At 37.1% G+C, this 21,824-nt stretch overlaps 1 protein-coding gene and 1 pseudogene across 1 annotated transcript; one reads left to right on the forward strand and one right to left on the reverse strand.

The window, feature by feature from the left end:
• Window positions 1-202: 202 nt before the first annotated feature.
• On the reverse strand, window positions 203-15,150 carry LOC113040742 (coiled-coil domain-containing protein 24-like; annotated as a pseudogene).
• A 630-nt stretch (window positions 15,151-15,780) lies between these two features.
• On the forward strand, window positions 15,781-19,991 carry LOC113118754 (von Willebrand factor C domain-containing protein 2-like). The gene is given in 4 exon segments (XM_074559971.1): window positions 15,781-16,278; window positions 16,280-16,304; window positions 17,971-18,100; window positions 19,101-19,991. Coding segments are annotated over 4 exon segments (657 nt in total). The 5' UTR covers window positions 15,781-15,958; the 3' UTR covers window positions 19,283-19,991.
• Window positions 19,992-21,824: the final 1,833 nt, after the last annotated feature.

Genomic DNA, 21,824 nt, shown 5'->3' on the forward strand with positions numbered 1-21,824 from the left:
GAGTAGTTAGAGGTCTTTGGTCTTAGCACAAGCATACCTACAGGTCACACACTCTAGCTTTTCCTCTGTCAGAGTTAGTGCAGTAGATTAGAGCAGCAGTTTAGGAGTTCGGGAGACTAACAGCACTTTACTAGTTCACTTTAGCTGGCTACAATATGATTAATCGCTGTCGGAAATATGAATGCACAAGATTGAAGCCCTCTCATTTTTCTGATGCGTGGTCCTCAGACCTTGAAAGTGGCATGAAGACCGTGTGTCTGTCTCTAGGTACTGCGATGTAAACCGATCTGGATATTGAACTTGACATGTAAACTCATTACAACAATAGACATAATATGCGTCAGTGCCATTCTTGCACTGTTCCCCACCTCTTGTCCTTGTTCTCCATTGTAAAGTAACGTAAAAGACAAAAACAAAAAAACAACAACTGATGTGTATGTTTGTGTTTTCCGTTTTTCCCAGGGTGGGTTGCTGTAGTGGGATTTGATTTTTAGTTGTTTTTACATGATTTCTTATGGTAACGTAGCTACTGTAATGTGAGTGTTCTGTGTAGTGGACGTTCAGCTGCTGAGTCAAACCTAGTTCATGTTAGCGTCACTATTGATGTCATGTCATTTTAATCAGTGTGTTATTATCCGTTTTTGACATTTAACAAACAGAATCTACCTTTGTAAGAGATTTTTCCTTTTTATTTTTATAGTACTAAAACTGTCGTTGTAATCATTTTTAGCTATGTTCAGTGACACTTTTATTTCTTATTTCTAAACCTCTTCAAGCTAGCTGATCTCAAACACATTACCAAGTTAAGGCTTTGGACTGAAACTTGAAAAATTCAAGCTTTTTACTGCAGCGTCTGGTCAAACAGAAACCGTTTATCGATGAAGAAGGACACAGTCTGAAGCCAGCGATGTTATATCTTCATCTCAGTATTGTAAATGTGTATTTGTAGTGCTGCAAACCCTTTAAGAACATTTCTGTCTGCCTGTGATCCAGTTTCATTTATTATGCACAATGTAAATGAAACAGAGAAAGCACATTTGATTGCCTGGAAAGAATGTTTTAACATGTATGCCGGTCTTTTAATATTTTCAAATGGATTTGAAATGATCAAAACTGAATTAATATTTTCTGAATTTTATTTGGGTAAACATTAAGATAATGTTTCTGAGAAGAACCAAACACTTTTAAGCTGACTTTGCTTCTAATTTGAACTGGCTGTGTAAATTTAATTGTGACGGCATACACTTTGAAATGACACGACAGGGTTGTGCTTAGAACAAGCAACACAGAAATACTAGAATTCAGTGGAAAATATGCACACAAATACCTGAGGATATCCACAGAGCACAGTTTTGTGGCTGTCTTACGAACTATAAAAAGAATCGGCATATCTCAACTGAAACTGTGAACCGTTTTGGTTAATTCAATGTTTTTTCAAGAGCATGTCATGTATTTTCATGTTGTTACGGCACTTTAAAAATATATGTGTTTGACCGCAACAGAAAATACAAAATTGCAAAAAATGAAACCTTTCTCTCCCTGTCCTGCATCCTAAAAGAAGCAATGTCTTTACAATAGCGTGTGTGTGTTCTTCTGTGCTCATGGCGATATAGTAGTGAAGTAGAATGACAGGCACAATGACATGAGCTTCAAACATATCTAACCATGTCTTTTCAATTTTAGGGCCAAACAGCATTGAAATTGTCTTAGTCATGTCAGCTGTAAATGGTTCAATTTGAAATGGTAAATAAAGTTTATTTTAAAGATCACCTTGTGGTTTGTGTTTTATGGCTTTCCCCCTTTGAGCTTCAACTATATATATATATATATATATATATATATATATATATATAAAGTTTAACTGACGGTGTGTAGAGCAGCATGCAGCGGTTCTCACAGAGAACTGAGCAGGGTTTCAAGCCGAGGAAGACAGCGCCCCCCTCTTTCCCCTGCTGGCTCTTCCGTCCACTCTTCCGTCCAGCTAAATGGTTTACTTAAAATTGATTGCTCATCCAATCATTTGCTCGTTTCTATCTAAGTAACCTATCTATTCCGGACTTGTACTAATTGGCAGCGTGCCTTGGGATTTCACTAACCCTCCACCTTCCCCAGCACCACCTGCCTAGATCTGCTTCTCCCCATTTTCCTTGCATCAGTCTGAATTCAAGTCACCACTTCATGTGCATTTCAGATGTATCTGCAGATCTAGTCCGCCAAGACCAAACCTATGCACATCCCATGTTTACTAATAAATGCTGGTTAAATTCATTTTCGAGAGTTGTCATGATTCTCACACACACACACATAGATGTATATGGATCTATTATATATTATAGGGATCAGATACATACAAAGACTTATTCTAGGAAGGTGATCTGACCTTGCATGGATTTTGGGGTTTCTGGCACTCTGATTATTTGTGTTGTAGGAGCAGCTTATTAAACTCTGCTCATTCAGATCCCTCTGAATGAGACTCCGTTCCTCTTTGAGCTTTGAATCCAACAGAGAAAACAAGAAATCAGAAATAGGTAGTCTGCTCCAACCACGAAACTTTTTTATGATCACCTTGGGGGAAAAAATCAATTCTATTAAAAAGAAAGAGAAAGAATTCTGCTTTATTACTCCCATTAAAAAGCATTCTGGTCTGAGAAAACTGACCTTTGTAGACTGAAGATTGTAATCTTGCTCACTGACAAGTTCTTGATTTAGTTATGAAAATGGTTGTAAAATAATTTTTCTTAGCGATTGCAAAATTATTGATTTATCTTAAGTTTTTTGATGAAAGATTTCTTGTATATTCAATCCAAAAAAAAAAAAAAAAAAAAAAAATCTGCACATCACACACATGGTTGACAGTTTTTTTTTATTATCAGCTCAAAGAGTTAAAAAACAAACAGGAAGTGCGTGCTTCCGTGGTGAACCACTAGATGGTGGTGATACACAATTCAAAAGGCCACTCCACATCTGGAGACTAGAGTTCAAAGATTTATAATATGATGCTTTAATGGTCATTATTATGTAATGTAATTTACATTAAGAAAACAAATATGCAGTAAGATGGCTCAACAAATGAAAAAAACAGGGCACAAGTTGAGTATGATGTATGGACATACACTGCTCAGAACTATGTAGTCTTGTTTTAGTTCAGTTGGTCAGTAGGCTTTAGTCTGAGACAGAATTGTAAGGAAACTGAATTAATAACCACATACCTGCTATGGTGGGTTCAGGAGATAAAGATTCTGTCTGGGCTCTGGCTCTCCCAGTCTCAAGGTTTTCCTGTGACAAAACACATCACAACAAGTTAAAGGATTTCAGCTCCCACCATGAAACTTTCATTTTCTCCACTAAGTTTTAAGGCAGAGTTTGCTGGCCTTGTTTTGCTGGTTTAGGGTCTCGCAGCCTGACCTAGCTGGGGTTTAGCGGAGCACTAATTTAGTCTCCCAGTCTGACCTGGTGAAAAAAAAAATCCCTTCTAAAACCATCAGACCACCCTGCAAGACCAGCAAACTGTCAAACACCTTTTAACACTTTTTATTTTTTTATTTTTAAGAAATTATTTTTAATCAGCAGGGACATTTTCGATTTATCGAAGAATCCTGGAAACATTTATCAAGGATTCCTAAAATACAGTACTAAGCAGGACCACAATTTTCAAATTGACAATAATCTGAAATGTTTCCTTAGCAGCAAATCAGAATATTAGAACAATTCTGAAGAATCATGTGACACTAATGACTGGCGTAATGACTGTTCAGCTTAACCATCACAGGAATAAAGGACATTTTAAAATATTCCATAACAGAAACATTATTTCACCAAAAAGTGAAATATTTCACAAATGACTGCTTATATTGTATTTTTGAACAAATAAATGCAGCCTCTGTGAGCATAATTAACTTCTTTTGACATTAAAAAATCTTACTGAGTCCAAATCAGTATTGCATCAGTAATTGTTAAAGTTCTTGTTTGATTAAAACATGAAAGCACAAAATGTTCTAGAGTTTCCGTGACTTTTGAAATCAGATTCAGAATTGAAAAAGTGACAGATTTACCATGAAACGGTTTTATCTCTCAGGCTTTATTATAATAGTGTGTTGTTGAAGCAGATCCAGAGCCTGCATAATGAATCCACAGCACTGCTCCACTGAGACTGAGCTCTTAAAACCGGACTCTAAACCACATGCTTTCGCTGCAAAGCCATGGATCTCCATTAGCCCACATGTTATATGGCAGAGGAGTACTATTATTAAACCAATCTGCCTGCTGCCTCCGTTTATTTGCTCTGAGTCACTGCTATATCTTGTAGAGTCATGCTTACTGTCCAGCGTATACATTAAACACTCATCTTTTTAAAATGAACAAAAACAAACAGAGCTCAGCTCTCTGAGGAGAGCGCCCTCACTGCCAGCGAATGAGAGACTATTCATTTTAGCCCTGTGGTCTGTGGGCAGCAGCAGTAACCCCAGAATCCAGCTGGAAAAGAAATACCAAAGCCGCAGTTATGAGGCCGATGACTGAAACCTAAGAGCAGAGAGAGGCCCTCCACACTCAGTATGGCCAAGAGTCAGATGAGCAGGGTTATTAACACTAACTAAAACTAAAGCTAAAGATATATATATATATATATATATATATATATATATATATATATATATATATAGATATAGATATAATTTCAGCTAGCTGCCAAAACATTTGAAGTACAAAAATGACTGAAACTTGAATTCAATAAAAACACATAGACAAAAACTAAAACGAAACGTTTGGAAGGTCTGTCCCACCCTCATGAATTGGGGGAAGCTCTCCTTTGCTGACATGGAGTGGGCGACCCGATGAAGCTGAAGCCGTGTGTAAATTTGAGCTCTTATGTGAGTGCTGACAGGGTAAAGGATGACCCAAACTGTAAGGGAATCTGTGTGAGAGTGCTCAGGCAAGAGAGGGAGAGATAAGGTGAGGCCCGTCTGCTGCTGCTCATTAGTCTCAAGCTCCACATCCGAACCCCAGGCCTCGAATCATGGAGGGCCTGAGCGAACCCTAGAGCAGCATTCTGGGGACACCTGAGACTTATATCCGCCCTTTATTTTGAGACTCCTAGTGGGAGCCGGGCCACTGGTTGAGAACAACTGTTCTAAATCAAACATAAAATTCTTGGCTAACACTAATATTCTGATTATTCAGTGTTCAGATTAAATGGACTTTTCCCCAAAGACCCATAATCTAATTAGAATAAACTATGTACGCCAGAGGATCTGTTTAATTCAGCTTCAAATATAATGGTACGTGACCATACACATTCCAGTCCAGAGGCAACACTCTGCTTGACAATTTCACTAATGTGCCTGTCAATTAAGGGGAACTTCAGGATCAGCGCAGTTTGATGAGACAAGTTTCCAGCAAGAAGTAATTTGTCTGTCCACCCCGAACCTGAAACTGCTGTGTGTCTGAATAAATTCTCTAATATATTAATGAACTCAAAACACGACACATGACAGATGTGTTGTTTGCCTAAAAATGTTTGGAATATTTTGATTGTTTTTTAGTTATAAAATTCCGAATCAGACTCAGATTTAAAATCTTCTGAATCGGATTCAAAACATGTTATTAGATGCAATCAAAACCTGCATTTATTGGCAAAATGAGTCCTTACCTGCAGGACCTGCACATCTCTTTTCAGTGCTTCAGATTCTTCGGTTATGACTGACCTGTCAATCAAAGAAGACCTTCTTTTGGGGCAGCTGTGGCCTAATGGTTAGAGAGCCGGACTAGTTATCAGAAGGTCGATGTTCGAGTCTCTGTGCTGGCAGGAGTTGTAGGTGGAAGGGAGTGAATGAACAGCGCTCTCTTCCACCTTCAATACCCTTGGCTGAAGTGCCCTTGAGCAAGGCACTGAACCCCCAATGGCTTCCCGGGAGCTGGATATATAGCTGCCCACTGCTCCGGTTGTGTGTTCACGGTGTGTTCACGGTGTGTTCACTTCTCACTGCTGTGTGTGTGCACTTGGATGGGTTAAATGCAGAGCACCAATTCCGAGCATAGGTAACCATACTTGGCAAATGTCACAACTTTCACTTTTGTAAACGATCAAGTAAGTCTATATATATATATATATATATATATATATATATATATATATATATATATATATATATATATATATATATATATATATATATTCTAAATCAATAGACTTTAGGTTTACAGGGATATATATATATATATATATATATATATATATATATATATATATATATATATATATATATATATATCAAACAGGCTACTTTTGTTTTAAAGAGGACAAACCCCTCTTTAATATGACACCAAACAACATTTAGCTCTCATTGTTGAGATACTTCCCATAAAAAAGAAAAACAAACTATACTACCAAATTACTCACACAAAACATCGTAATAATATATATGATATTCAAATTACTCACTCACCATTAATATGACTGCATCTGACACAAAAAATGGAGGGGGAGGGGTGGAGCCTGTTAAGAGATGATTGGGCCAGTCCAGTGTCAGTATGGAAAATTAACCAATGGGCCGCTGTCCCTGCTTTATGGGTCAGTAGTTGTCCAATAAAAAAAAAAAAAACTTTTAAAAAAATATTATATCGACCGGCCCCCAAGTGCGTCGGCCCACCGGGCATTTGCCAGGTATGCCAGATTACCAGTCCAGCCCTGGTCTATGCCATTATAAACTGCCAAGAAATCAGGGACTGTTTCGCATTTAAATACTTTATACAAAACATGACATCTTGAATAACCCTTCAACAAGTTAAATAAGTAAAAACAGTTTTAATTTAACCTGGACTCTGCACCATGAACTCTTTTCCAGATAAGTGGGGACCTGAAAACTGGCCTACTTCTTCTCACTTACATAACAGTTGTAATCACTTAACTCCCTTTACTTTTTTTTAAGGCCAAGGAATCCTACATATGTCGGGGTCTGGTATTCATTTGCTCACAATGAGGTCTTTTGTCCTGATGGAGGGATAGATCGAACTGCTCGTTTTAGTCCTTCTCCCTCTATCTCAATACCCTGCTGCCCCACTGAGCAGGACTTACTGTTTGCATTCCTCTAGGCTGGGAGGAGTACTACTCATGCCTGGCAGAGAAGGAGAGGGGTAAAGGGTTGTGCAAGGGATCTGAAGGGGAGAAGAGAAGAGCTCTGGAAGGCTGGACTGAAAGAGATGGGCTTAAGGAGAGAGTGAGAGAGGAACTTCAAGAGAGTCCCTTCCCTTATAAGATGTACTATACTGAGGCAGTTTGAGAGGGTTATATTAGTAATTTAAAGCACATGGTATTTGCATGGACAAATAACAAATGAACAAATGCATGAATAAATGAATGAATGCATAAATAAATAAATATTGAATATTATTTATTGATATTAAACATTTAATTATTTTATTTAAAATAATAAATACATTCAGACTTTTCCTTTATATAAATAGAATGAATACAAATACCATTATTTTATATTTTAAAATAATACCTTATGACATAAAATTATAAATACATTATAACCTCATGGAAAGAATTAATTTAAAAGAAAATTTAAAATGAAATAATGTTGTAGCCAATTTATATTTGTCAACAAAATTAAATAGAAACATTTAAGCCTAGGATTTCTGATGAAAAGCGTTTTAAAATGAAGAGAAACCAGTTCAGTCAAGTGTGTCCAAACATTTGACTGGTAGAGATGTATGAGCTTACAAACAACACAAAATTAGGGGTGCACGATAAATATCGGCCGATAATTAATGTGCATCTCGTCAGTAAGGCGGTTCTCTAATCAGCGGTAAATTCTATCAGGTGAGTGATTTCACATAGAGCATCTGTTATTACACAGAACTGTTGTTAACTGACAAGCTGCGCAATTCCACGCTGTTAATGAACGTGAATTTGTGCAGCTTGTCAATTAACAAGCACATTAATTATCAGCCGATATTTATTGTGTACCCCTACTCAAAATCAGAATGTAGATGCCGATTCAGAACCACAAGTAGGTAATATAATCCTAGATGAAGGTGTGTGTGAGCATAAGCAATCTTGGAAAGAGGCAGAAAGCAAGGACGGTGAAGCAGTGCAACATTCTATTCTCACAACAGCATGTTTGCACAAGAAGGAGCGTGTCTGGTCTGCATCCACAGTCAGCATGAGAACATGTTGAGTAAAGGAGGGAGAATTCTACCCTGAGGAATGTGTGTTCCACAATATTAACTTTCCTGCACAACAGGATCAAACTGCAAATGGACAATCTTGCTGGCTAAAAAGTCATTACATTATGTACATGGCCTCAGGTATAAACAAATGATTCCAATATTATCTGCTTGATAAAAAAGTAATTGCGTTTGTTGTATGCATGGAATTAGGCCTGACATTTTACTGTTATGTTCATAGTTTTTATAATATGCTGTGATGATGTACCACCAAAGACAACAAGATAGCAAAATTACTTTCTTGAAGTGACCACTTCATAAAGCAGTTCCTTACTTTCATGTAAAGTGATCCGTCGAATAGTGTCCCTTCCCAAAGTTCCCTTCAAAAGTGCAGAGTGGATTTCACTCACTGACTAAAGAGACGACATGCCCTCACCTGAGATGGGTCACAACCTCATCTATATGGGTGATGTTTAACCTGTGTCTTAAGCCCTTGATTTCTTCTTCACAACTGGAGTGAGACGAGAGGCTGGAGACGGACCTGGAAAAAAAAATACTTACTAACCCAATCAATATTATAAATATTATTCATGTAGAAGTACACTCGCAGATATATATTTCTGAAACACTGACCTGCTACCAATCTCACTCAGACTTGTTGGCTGTCTGGAGGGTGATTTCATTTCACACCAGCTGCCTGGACACTTCCCTGTCTCTGTGTGCTACTGCTGCCCAGTGTGTAACTTACCACACTAGGATTGTACAGGGCCATGACCTCCTCTTCATCCCTGAGACACATTTACTGACAGTGAGAATGGCAGAATGGTGAAAGTGGACAGTTCTAGCAAAGTTTCACTGTGATTGTCAACCATAGTGACTCCCAAACAGAGACATTTTGCCTTGTTAAACCTATAAAACAGAAACTTAAATAAATGTACTGTTAAGTCTTTCTCATGAAGCGTGTGAAAAGCAAAATAGTTCAGGTGTCTCATTAAATAGAGAAACTATCTGAGTCTCTTTCTTCATAGTATTGTTTTTTTTATTTTTTAAGAGTGCACTAAAAATAATAAATAAATAAATAAAAACTAAATTATAGCCAGAACAATGTTAGGAGAAACACATTTCTGGTTTAGTGGCATTGATTGGGTATTTAAGCCTTATTGATGGAGCAACAAGGGTCCCACACATAAAGCTGGGAAATTTTGATTTAGCAAGTTGGTTTTACTTACTTTAAAGAGTTCAGAATTTCGTGGAAGACACAACATTATTCATTCAAGACTCCATTGGTCAATTCAAAAGACAGAATTTGTTGTACTGTACTGTACTGTACTGTACTGTACTGTACTGGAGAAAGGCAGGCAATTCATAGCGCATAATAAACCTCGGCCTCTGGCCCTAAAAAGGTACTACTATACAATAAACAGAACAAGTGAAAGTACTTTATTATAAGAAAACAGTTTGAGGTAAAATTCCTAAAGAAATAATAATAAATGAAGATAAATACACACTTTTTGAAGTCTGGGTTGCTATTTGATCTAAAACACGGTAAAAACTTCAAAATTATGAAATATTATAAAATAAAATTTGAACTAACTGTTTAATAATTCTAATATGCTGGCCTGGTCTTCAATACATATTTATTTTTATTATCAGTGTTGAAAACAGTTGTGCTGTTTAAAACATTTTCTATTTTTTATGAGCACCATTCATATGATTTTTTTTTTTGTAATAAATGTATTAGTTGTCACTTTTGATCTATTTTAATGTGTCTTTGCTAAATAAAATTAAATGAAATACAGAATTATTATTGTACAGATTCTTGCTTTGTCCAGAGCATTTATGAACTGATATTAAATACATGTATGTGATATAAGAGAGAGAGAGAGAGAGAGAGAGAGAGAGTCCTTGCTACAATATTAAAACAGCCTTGCTGAATGCATAAAAGAGGATGAGGGCAACTCAACTCTATCTAACCATAAATCAAGTTCTGACTTGATGTTAAAGTCCACTTTGAAATGTTATTGTAAACTAAACACAAAGGTTTGCATTTGGAAATGCATTAAATAAATATTTCTTAATTTGAAGCTTAAATTTGTTAACAATTCCAGACGGACAGCTTCAGTTTAGCCATCATTACCTTTTCCACTCAATCCTTCATAAACAACAGGGAACTTCCTTTTAAACTATTAACACAAACATATGAGGCAGAAGAGCTATATTATGGGAAAACATCTGAATAGCCAGAAATACAACAAAGTCCGCTATGGCATGATGGACAATCTTAATAAATTTTCAGATATTTGGGAGCAATTTTTGGCTCACCTTGACAAATATAACACTGAGTTGGAGCAGCAAGGGAGTTCATAGAGTGCCAACCACCTTTATCATCTCTGTTTAGTACTTGTGTTGAGATTCTAATGTCAGTGGTGCAGCAGTGTACTTAATTATTGTTGTTTTTAAATATGCCCTGTTTGTGTTTTTTTTTTTTTTTGGTGTTCTGTTTTGCTTGTGGTTTCTATTCTGTATATTTTTTCCTGTCTGTTTTTTCTTTTGTTACTTGTATACAAAATTCTAATAAAATATATGGAAAAAAAAAAAAGAAATACAACAAAGATGAAGCAAGCAGATGGTGCATTCTCACTCACAGTCATTATTCAGACCGTAAAGCTGTGCATCACTTTCAGCCCACCCCTGCTCACATCTTCCCTGCTTTCTTCTTTAGCACTGACAGGATACAGTTTACATGTTTGAGGGACTTTTGTAGCCTGATGAAAAGATCCAGAAGGCATTAACAGCATCTCTGACTGAATGCATGTGATACAAGCAGAGGTCTGACGCCCATCTCTGCTTTGCTCATATAGAGGGGATCTACTGACAGGAACAGAGGCTACATTGTGGGCCCAGATCAGTAAGCAGCTTAGCGGTGTTCACAGAAGAGGGAGGAAACCCACTCCTGCCAACAAAGATGGCACAGAGGATCCGGCACATCAAAAAGAGGAGAAAAGAAAAATCCCTCAGTGTATCGAAGTAAAAAAGAGGCCCTTTCGAAAAGCTCCTCCATCTGCACTGATAAATTACCTACATGTGAAAAACACAGTGCACACACTTTCTCTTTCCAGCCTTCCTGCGCTGATTGTTGTGGTATCACTCTCTAGAGATTTAAGAACCTTCCTTTTAAAGTCTCAGCCGCTCGCAGTTCACACATGAACTAAGGTTCTCTTTCAATGGCCATTGAACGGAGACTTAGCATAAAGAAACAGGTGCAGCTTGACTCCATACAGCCACAACAAATCACGCAGACAAGGACCACACAGGAGAGGGGAGGCTATCGGCAGAGAGGGGGAAAATGGCACTAACTAGATCTATTAAATCAATTCCTTTCAAAAGCTTTCTTGGCCATGTTAAGGCATTAAAACACCATTGAGTCAACGGTTTCCTGCTTTGGCTATCATCGAGCAAACGGGAAATCTCCAAGCCTGTTGCAATATGAAAGGGATGTATAATCCAGATCTGTTCTCAAAGCAGATCAACAGCTAAACGACATCACCAAAGAAATTTGGTAACAAACAAACAAAAGCTGAAGTTTACACCCCAACGCTCATATGCAACATTTGTTTCTGGGTGACAAAGCCAATTTGTTTTGCAATTTGTTCTCTGTTGGTCTGTACTTGTATTTGCCAAACACCTGCTCCTGATAAGCCATGGCTGAAAAGAGAGCTTTTTATCTAATAAGAATGAAGGAATATAAGAAGCATAAATCGTCCAAAAAAGCAATCTACAGCCTCAGCAAAGTATATATGTAAATTATTTGTAAAAGAATGTGTTCTTTGTGATACAGTGATACATTAAAACCTTTCAAAAGAAAACATTCCTCCCACTGTCTAGCTGGTTGCTGAGAGAAGATTGCTGACTGGTACCTGTAAATATCTTCATCCCAGTGCATTGTTATATTAGAAAAGGAACCACACAATCTTGTGTATTAACAAAGAACAAGCCACTGGGCAACAAATTGAAATGTAATCAAATTGCTACAAGGCAAATAGAACATTACCTGTCAAGCAAACCAAGCATAGTCTTTACTGCTGACGTACTGTAACTGATTCACTTCATTTTACTGAAACTAGTGATGTGCTCCTATGCCTGTTCGTTAGACCTAACAGTCAATGAGCAAGCATTCTTTAAAGCAATGCTACTTTACAAATGCAAAGCCCTAACCTATGAACTGACTCCCAGTCTGCTGAAAATAAAACTTGGGGTATTCTTTAAGGTCAGAACATTCATTCATCAAGTGAGGGAAAGCAATTATAAAATGGGATCTGTAAAAAGGGCTTAATAATTAATTGAAAATTTTCAAGGAGAATATTTTATTTGGAATCTATTGAAAATGCTAGTTGTAAAAATGACTACAAGTTAGAGTTAATATTATAATGAATATAGTTACATAAAACCATGACTGTATTGTAGGGTCTAGGGAGGCATGATGTTTTGGTAAAATAGTTGCTTTTGGTCAATTTTTAAATTGATCAGTTTCTATTGATATTGGATATTAAATTATGGATGGTCATTTCCTCTGTTTTTGTAGATGACCTTCACCGTCATCCAATGCTCATTTGAAGTCTTTAGAAAAATTGATTAACACTGTTGAATAATCTTTCATGAATATACAAATCATTATATATAGAAATATCAATTTGCCATACAGCACATAACATTACAATCCTTGATTTAACTTGTAACATTTAAAACGGATTTATTTTAGTTTACACAGAATGATAAGAGTTAATGTTATTAGCTTTAATAAATTTGAAATGTTAATGTTTGAGGCTTGATGCCTGTCAGTATAACAGTAGAGTATAAACAGTAATGTTATAATGCTGTATCTCTCTCACCTGCCCTGCCTGGCAGCTTTCTCTTTCAGTATGAGCAGCAACAACTGAATCTCTGCTTTTAGCAACTCTTTAACAGCTGGGGGGTCAGCCAGAGGGAACATGGGGGCTTCTGGCCTGTTACCCTTCTTTGAGTAACGGAGCTCCTGCCAAATCTTCTCCCACATCTCCACCTAGAAGAGGTCAGCAGAGGATAGTGTTACAGGAGAGTGCTGTTTGGCTCAGCTTTGTATGAAATGCACTTTCCAAATCCCTGTTACAAGCTGTTCTACAACTAGAGAAATGCAGCCAGTTGGTTAACATCCCATCACAAGTTTTTTTCTAATCTCTGCTGACTTAAAGAGAAATGTACATAAGAAGCTGGATATTTTAGGGAAAATCCATGTGTTATTCCCACCCCACGCGAGGCGAAAAGCCAGAGAGGGAAATGAAAGCCTGTCACGGCACTGGTAAACAATGACTGGTAAACACTCTATCACCAATCTCCACACCTGTCTTGGGACTTTTAAGTTTCCCTCGGACTCTGAAAATACACTTCAAAGCTTGTCGAAGGCAATGCAAGACAGAGTAAAACCAGCTCCCTGAGAATTCTGATCCTGCTGTGCCTGGATGAAACCAACTTTAAGCCTAAATAACTGAACACAGGCCAGCATCTTCTTATTTCAGCTTCTGCAGAATCAGGTTTGATGTGCCCAGCCACCAGAGAGACATTTCTGTGAGGATTCAGGCTTGAAAATGTAAATGAGCTAATGCAAACTTTCATACAAAAGAAAGTTTTTTCTTTTCTTGTTTATTGATTTTCATCTTTTTACTGAATAAATGTTCTCAGGGATAAGCTCTGGGAGGAAGGGAAACAGACAGAAAAACAAGATTCTTAGTTGTGTTCCTTGTTTTGCATCATATTCGTTTTTATAAACTTCACTGGCATTCAAAATAGGTTGCACTGAGAAAAATGTAAGAACTGTCTGTTTACTGCCAGACTGACAATTTATGAGCTCCTGGTATCCTTGGTTGCACTTGCTCAGACAGTTCATTCTCATGATCACTATTATTATTTGCATTGATTTTTTGTAGCCATAAAATTCCTTGCTATGTCAAAAAAAAAAAAAAAATCCTCACAAGTAGGCCTATCTGGTGTATCCATGAACAGCAGAGGGGGTTTTAAACAGAAGGTCATAAATCCTAACTAGTGTTCAGAGGAAGGAGGAATCACTTACGTCTTCCATAGACAAGTTTCCACCCACTATCTCCTTATGCACATCGCTGTTTGACTATAGTGATGGCCTATGCAGTTTGTAAAATATTTTTTTTCTTTGAAAGAGTTGTATATAAAACAAGTAAAGTTTGCATTCCATGCACTTTGGCTCTGTGAGATAACGCACTCAGGGGATCTGTAAATCAAAACCGGTTTAGAGTTGCATAGAGGTGCATACTAGCTTACTTGTTCATGGAGAACTTTACAAATTCAGTGCATAAAATTACAAAACACGTGAATGCAGAGCACAAAATTGTATGGGCCTAACATTATCTAAACATTAAGCAAATTTATTTTAATGCCTACCATTATACATACTTCCAGCTAGTACTTCTGTTGTGTCTTGCATGTTGCAGTCTGATGCATAAATATGATTTACCTCTGATAACTCGGTGTAAGAATCAATCAATGTTTATCCAAGTACAGCTCGGATCTCAGGAAGCTCAGAGCAGGGAACATGTTCCTTCACTTTATTCCACACAGATTGTTGGCGTTGGAAATTGTCCATAAAAAGCAGCTATTTTCTGAGCTGAGCATAAATAGCTCATCACAGGCGTGCATTCGTTGTGTCCATACAATAAAAAAATAACGTTACATATATAAATAAATATAGACCAACATGCGTTTGAAAACTCATGCAGCATTTAAATTCTCCGATACACCGTACTAGGGAAAGAACAATTATGACCTGATTAATGAGCTTTTGCAATCAAACTTTAAACTAATATTTGGTTGCTTTAAAAGTTTAGGATGATGAAACAAGGGTGATTTGACTAAGATTTAAAATGGCATACATGTTTACAAGCACATACAATAGTTTCAGAACAAGCACATTCACCACGGGCGGACACTCACCGGAACAATCGTGGCTTCCTGTAAACATTCATGTTCCTATGGAGACAGGCTCGAGCACTCAAATGATTGGCAGCAGGACTCGTGATAGTGATCTTTATTAACCCATTACATTACGTATGTACATTACCTTTTCTTCTTCTCCGTCTTCTTCTTCTTCCAGTGATTGGATTATATTAAAATGTAATACGTGTTGGACCTTGATGTCTGCATGTACAAGGATTTTGCAATAGGCTAGCCTATGCAAGTTTTCTTGAAATACGAACAAATTCATAATTATTCGAATGCTCAAAACACGTGTCCATTGCGATTGGCAGAACTATTAAAAATGAAATCTTTTTTTTTCTTCTTTTTTTATGTTTCAACATTAAATAAATAAATCATATATTTGGTGTTCCTGGGTCACGCTAGTTTGCATTTCTGAAGTCCCAGTCTAATAGCAAGAATTAAGATGGAACAATGAACAGTATTAAATGGCATATTGTGGATGTACACTTTTTTCTCTCTCAAAAGACACAAAGCTGGAATGAAAGCGGATGCCTCATAAACACACCATCAACATTCTGGAATTCGGTTGTCACGTGTAAATTGAAACATAACCCAGGAGGCGTAAAACTTTCTTGTGCTTCAAAGCGTGCACAGCCCTTTATTCTTACCATGAAAGCGAATGTTAAACTTTATGTAGCCTAATTTAGTTAAACAGACGCATGTAATAGCCAGCTTTTGAAAATAACACAATAATTCGTATTTATGCTCCATTTGCAAGTCTTGATTTGGCACTGAGAAGTTTTTGGTGATGGGCATGGCTGTACTCTGGCGCTCCCCGGTGAGTTTTCTTCATGGCTGGCTTACCCTAGTGGTCTGCGGCCAGAGTGCTTTGGCTTTTTCGGTCGCTGGACAACAGGAGATAACCTGTGAGGCGAACGGCAGTATTTATTATGTGGGCGAATGGTACTTTTTAGACTCAGATCATTGCACCCAGTGCGAATGTACAGCAGAAGGGTCTGCTTGCGCGCGGACTGAGTGCACATCACTGCCTGCCGCCTGCATCCATGTCAGCCATTACCCGACAGACTGCTGCCCGAGGTGCGAGAAGATCGGCTGTGAGTACGGGGGTCTACGAACTGGGCCAGCAATTTCAGGTAGCCTATTGTTCGGTGTGTCTGTAAGAGTCTGCATACAAGGACCACAAAAAGAAAGAATGAAAGTAGCCTATTCTACAATTTCTTATGTCTTTCGTTTTAATATTGCACAACTTTATGCCGAATTGCTTGCAGTTTAAACACTGCAGTTTACACCGTTAATGTGAAATTAAACACAACAGTGACAAAATAAATCTATTTATTCTTAGACTAGCCTAATGCTTTTTATGGTTTGAAGATACGTCGTAAATCTATTGGCGATAACATGCGTAAAGAAGCGTGAACGGGCAATTTTTTCTTTTCAAGGTTTGCTCCGTAACTCCATAAGCTTTTCTATGGTTTCAGTTGCGTTATGGTTTCCCTAGGCGGAGACATTGTTTCAAGTTTTTGGTTTTGGTCCCAAAAGGACAGTAAAAATATTTAGCGCCGTCACGTGGTTAATGATACAATTAATTACGTCTCAATTTGTGGTGCAGCTTTTCTGATTTCAGATTAATTTGTGACTTTTTGGGCAGGTTACATCTTAATGCCAGTAGGTGGCAACATGAGATTGTATAATGAGCGAGAGTGTCATTAAATAGTTCACTGAACCGATTCTTTAAAACAACCGAAACAACCTTATTATTTTAATGAAATTAATCTACATAGACAAGGACCTGCTGAGTAATCTGTAGGTAAGCAAATTTGGAGTCTCGGCTGACTCTCGTTTACATTTAAAACAGCACACAGTTCAGTAGGTCCAGCTCTATGTCACGCAATTCAAAAGAGAGAACGATTGTCAATGAAAAAGATTCAAAACAGCACTGCAGTAATCTTTGTTCATAGGAACAGTCGCTTCTAGTGTTGGTCTAAGTACACCAAATATTTTTTTTATCAGCAAAACTAGTGTTTTCTTGTCAAGTTGTTGACTATTTGTTACTTGCAATCCATATGACAATAAAACTTTATCATGGTAAGCAAATAAATAGATAGGCTACATATATTCTACATAAAGGTTAAGATTCCTATTTTTGGTTGAATGCACCTTTTTTAAGTCGGAACAAAAGCAGCTCTTTACTTCTGAAACACAATTGTTTATTTGGATCCAAATCCTTCCATACCCTTTTATGAACGTATTTAAGTGGGATTCTTTTGCTCTGAGGAAAGGTGAAGCACAAATGTGATGTACACTGGGCTGAAATCAATATAATACTCTGTTTAAGGGAACTGAAGAATGAAATATCCCTGGTGGCACAGGCTTGGAAGAAGCAGGGCTTATATGTGCTTCATTATCTCCCTGATTTGGTTATTATGGCTAATAGGGAATCCCTGAGGGGAAAACGGAAGCCTTCTGACAGACTCCAAGGAATACACTTTGCCTGAGCTGACATCATCTTCTTCCAGTCCATTTAACACAACCTCCAGCACCGGGCCACAGGTGGTAATGCAGCTCCTACTTAAACAGCAGTGTGGGAGTGGAATTTGATCACATTCTTCAAATTGTAGGGCATTAAAATGCAATGTTGGAATTTCACATCAAATGTTGGTATATGCAAGCATGCAATTTGATACCCCTGCTGGTTCTGTTTTAAAGGCCATCTGAAAGAATAGAGTATTACACGTATTTTGATGGAATTGCATCATTTGATAACCTATTTTCAACTGATGATTTGCATTTGATTTACAGCCGTCAGCATGTGAGCAGTGCACCTGTCACAGCGACGGCATCGCCCGCTGTCAGGTAGCAGACTGTGCCCCTCCACCATGTGTTAATCCAATCTATCAGAAAGGGAAATGCTGCCCTCAGTGCAAGGATGGTAAGTTTTTCAGAACTGAAAAACAAAGCAGTGTCATACGTGTAAGGCTTATTACACTTCTATATACTGTAATTGCCCAAGTCTTGACTCATACATTATGACATTCTCATAACCTCAACACATACGCAGAGGATGTGTTTGGTCTCCAGTAATGATTCTGAATGCAATATCTTTATATAATTCATTCAATAACAGATGGGGTGGTTCAGATGCCGGGCCATGTGCTAGGCCAGTTTCTGCACATGAAATAAGATAAGGCTTCTAATGAGTTGAGCTTCTGCCTTATTGCTTTCTCTGTATACTGTGAGGTATGAAGGTGCAGGTAATTACCGTGTTTACTGAGAGCAAAGATAAGGCACACACGTAGGCAGCCAAAACAACACACATAAATCAAAGCATATATACTTCACCAATGTGATAAATGGTAAGCTGCTCAATTATTATTATTTTTTTGATAAAAATTGCCTCTGTGGGGAGAAAATGTTAAATTAAGTTTTCTGTTAATCTAAAAATTAAAGTAAAATCTTATCTTAAAAGTTAAACACTCCATAAAAAAAGCAACGTGCCATTATCTACACTCCAAGGCTTCCTAATTAGTGGAGCTTGCTCAGGTTTTTCAAAAGCTCTTTAGCTTAAGTATTTATATTCGGTGCATTATTTGTCCAGCACAGTTTGTGCTACTCACATGAATGAAACAGCAAGTTGTGCAGATTGTTTAGGAGAGAGTTCTGTAACTTTTCTAAGCATCCTGAATTTAGAGACTTGAGAGGCTTTTCTCACTTGGACTAGTAAGCAAACACTTAGCAACACCCAGAACACCATTGCAACACAGTAAGTAATAGTGCTACAGTGTTTACAACCTGTGCGTGGCTTACATGTAGTTGTCTCTGTATATTAAGATGGGATAGGTAAAAATATTGTAATTTTAAAAAATGAATACCCTTCACCTTTAACTACAGACAATGGGCTTCATTAATCATCTCTCTCTTTGTGGTTCCAGGGCCAAACTGTTACGTGAATGCCTCTAGGACCCAAGTGATCCCTGGAGGAGAGCCAGTGTGGGTCGACTCCTGTACTAAATGTCGCTGTCATGATGGTCAGGATGCAGGTTATTGGGAAGGCAACCGCTTGGCAACGTGTTCCCATGTGCGCAACTGCCAGCCCGACGAGGGGATTAACTGAGGAAAGGGTTCAAAAATAGGGTCATCTGACATCCTTATTTATACAATGGATGAACTCCGCAGATATTTGAACCACACCTGTGGAAGAAAGTGGAGGCTATTTAGCCTGCAAGCTTTATATGATAAAAAAAACTGTCTATTATTATTCTTATGTTAACTAACCATTTAACGTCCATTTGTTAAAGTAAAATGAGTTGGTAAAAACTAGTTTTGATTTGCTAAGGGATATTCCCTAATGAAAGCTGTTTTGAGGCACCTTTTTGGGCATGGTTATAAATAGCACAGTGAGCATATTAGCAACTAAAGTACAATTGCGTTTAGAGAAACGTTAACATTGGGCACTGTGTAGTGCACACTTGCACGCACCTGGAGATGCAATGATCATGCAATATTCAAAATTTTTATATTATTTGAAATAGCATCTATGTTTTCATTACTTTCTGCTTCAGAAGCCTGGAAACCAAAGTATGTTGAGACTGCAAGACTTACATTACTGCCATGCAGGCATGGAACCAGCTAATGTAGTCTGAAATACAAACAAACCTATCAGAAATGAATCACGTATAAATAGCACAGGCTCATTTTTGCTTGATTTCTGTTCTGACACCTCATTTTAAAAGCTGTGGTAATAATGCTATTTCTTTTACGAGGACTGTATTCGCGGCAGTGACCGAATGTACAAAAAATAAATAAACCACAAGTGATCTGTGCCTTGTCCTATTATCCCATTTATGAAGTTAGAAGATGTTTGTGTTGTTATTTCTACTAGTTTATTGCAACATCTGTCACATAAAACATAACTTTTTTGAGAGGCAGATTATTGAGTTCCCTGCATGAGGCTGACTGTTTAGAGATATGATGTTCCCTTTCCAATAAACTGCCATGTCCCAGAGCAGTGATTTGGGACTGGTGCTGGTTAAAGGTGGGTGTTGAAATAATCAGGGGTAAATATGAGATTTATTACATTTCTCTGATCCATTTGGCCTCTAAACCATTTCTTATAGATTACATATTTTGTATTTTACACACACACACACACACACACAAAACCCTACTATATGGCATTATACTATATTGCATTCTACATTTGTTTCAAGCCAGAAATAGAATATAAACACTAACCCATCATCAGATTCTTGTAGCATTGGATTTATTGATTGTATACAAAAAGTATGTTTGATATTACATAATGCATTCTATATAAGATATAGTATTTTGACATTCAATGTACAAAAAAAAACCTTAATAGAGACAGTAAGTCTTTAAAAATGTGCCCCAGATGTGAAGACCTGAGGCAGTCAGTTTCTTTCGCATGTCATTGTGTAGGTGTGCAATACTTGCCCACTTCTGTCCCTCTCTCACACTGACAAGCACAGAGCACAGATGGAGTTCTTTCCAGAGAACAACTGAGGGCAAAAAGGGTGATGGAGAAGAGAGGGTGAACTTTACATACACAAGTCTCTTGAGTTTTCAGTATGAGAGGGTTCGCTGACCCAAGAGTGATATATAAGAACAGCATCAAAATCAAAAGTGTATTCAATGTGACACTGGTGTGATTTCACAAACTATAAAGCGACATCTGGTGAAGAATAGCATCTTTACTCTAAATGATTGGATTTGTGCTTTGCAAAGTTGGTAATAAGCATTGTGCGAGCTTCACTTGATTGCATTGTTAGCACAGGAAATATGAGTAACTTTGGAATGGGGAAAAAAACAGATGATTTAAATGTATAAACTTTTAAAAACTGCAATGGAACATTTATAACATTATCAAATTCCACCCAAAATACTAAAGAATAATGCAACTCTATATCTACACTGTAGACTAGAAGCAATTTATTTGCCACTGGGTAAAAACTTAAGATGAAGATCAGAAGGATTTAAGATTTAATAATTGAGTGTATCACCAGACAAAAAGTAAAAAAGAAAAAATAGAAATAATAATAAAAAAAATTATATTTCATTGTCCTCACTAATAAGATTCATATCTACAGATTTCACACCATCCAAATACATGGTCTTAGAGGCCCTTAAAGGTGCACTTAGTAATTTTAAATATATGATATATAAATGTAATTATTTAATATTTAAAACATTTTGGGTAAACTCACCAAGCCTGCATTTATTTGATCTTTCAATTACAGTGAAAACAGTAATATTGTGAAATATTACTACAATTTAGAATAACTGTTTTCTATTTTAAGAATGTTAAATGTTAAAATATGATTCATTCCTGTGATGGCAAAGCTGAATTTTCAGCAGCCATTACTCTAATCTCAGTGTCATTTGATCCTTCAATAATCATTGTAATATGCTTGATATATTTGAAGAAAGAGTGATACAGGATTCACTGATAGATAGAAAGTTCATACAGCATTTATTTGAAAGTTAAATTAAAAATGCATTTACTTTTGATCAATTTAATGCGTCCTTGCAGAATAAAAGTACCTACGTCAAAAGTATATATATTTAAAAAACACTTTTGAATGTTATAAGAATGATTGCCCTATTGAATCATTTAAATTAGTCATGGTAGTGTAAAT

The sequence above is a fragment of the Carassius auratus genome, chromosome 2, assembly GCF_003368295.1.
Source record: "Carassius auratus strain Wakin chromosome 2, ASM336829v1, whole genome shotgun sequence".
Taxonomy (NCBI): Eukaryota; Metazoa; Chordata; class Actinopteri; order Cypriniformes; family Cyprinidae; genus Carassius; species Carassius auratus.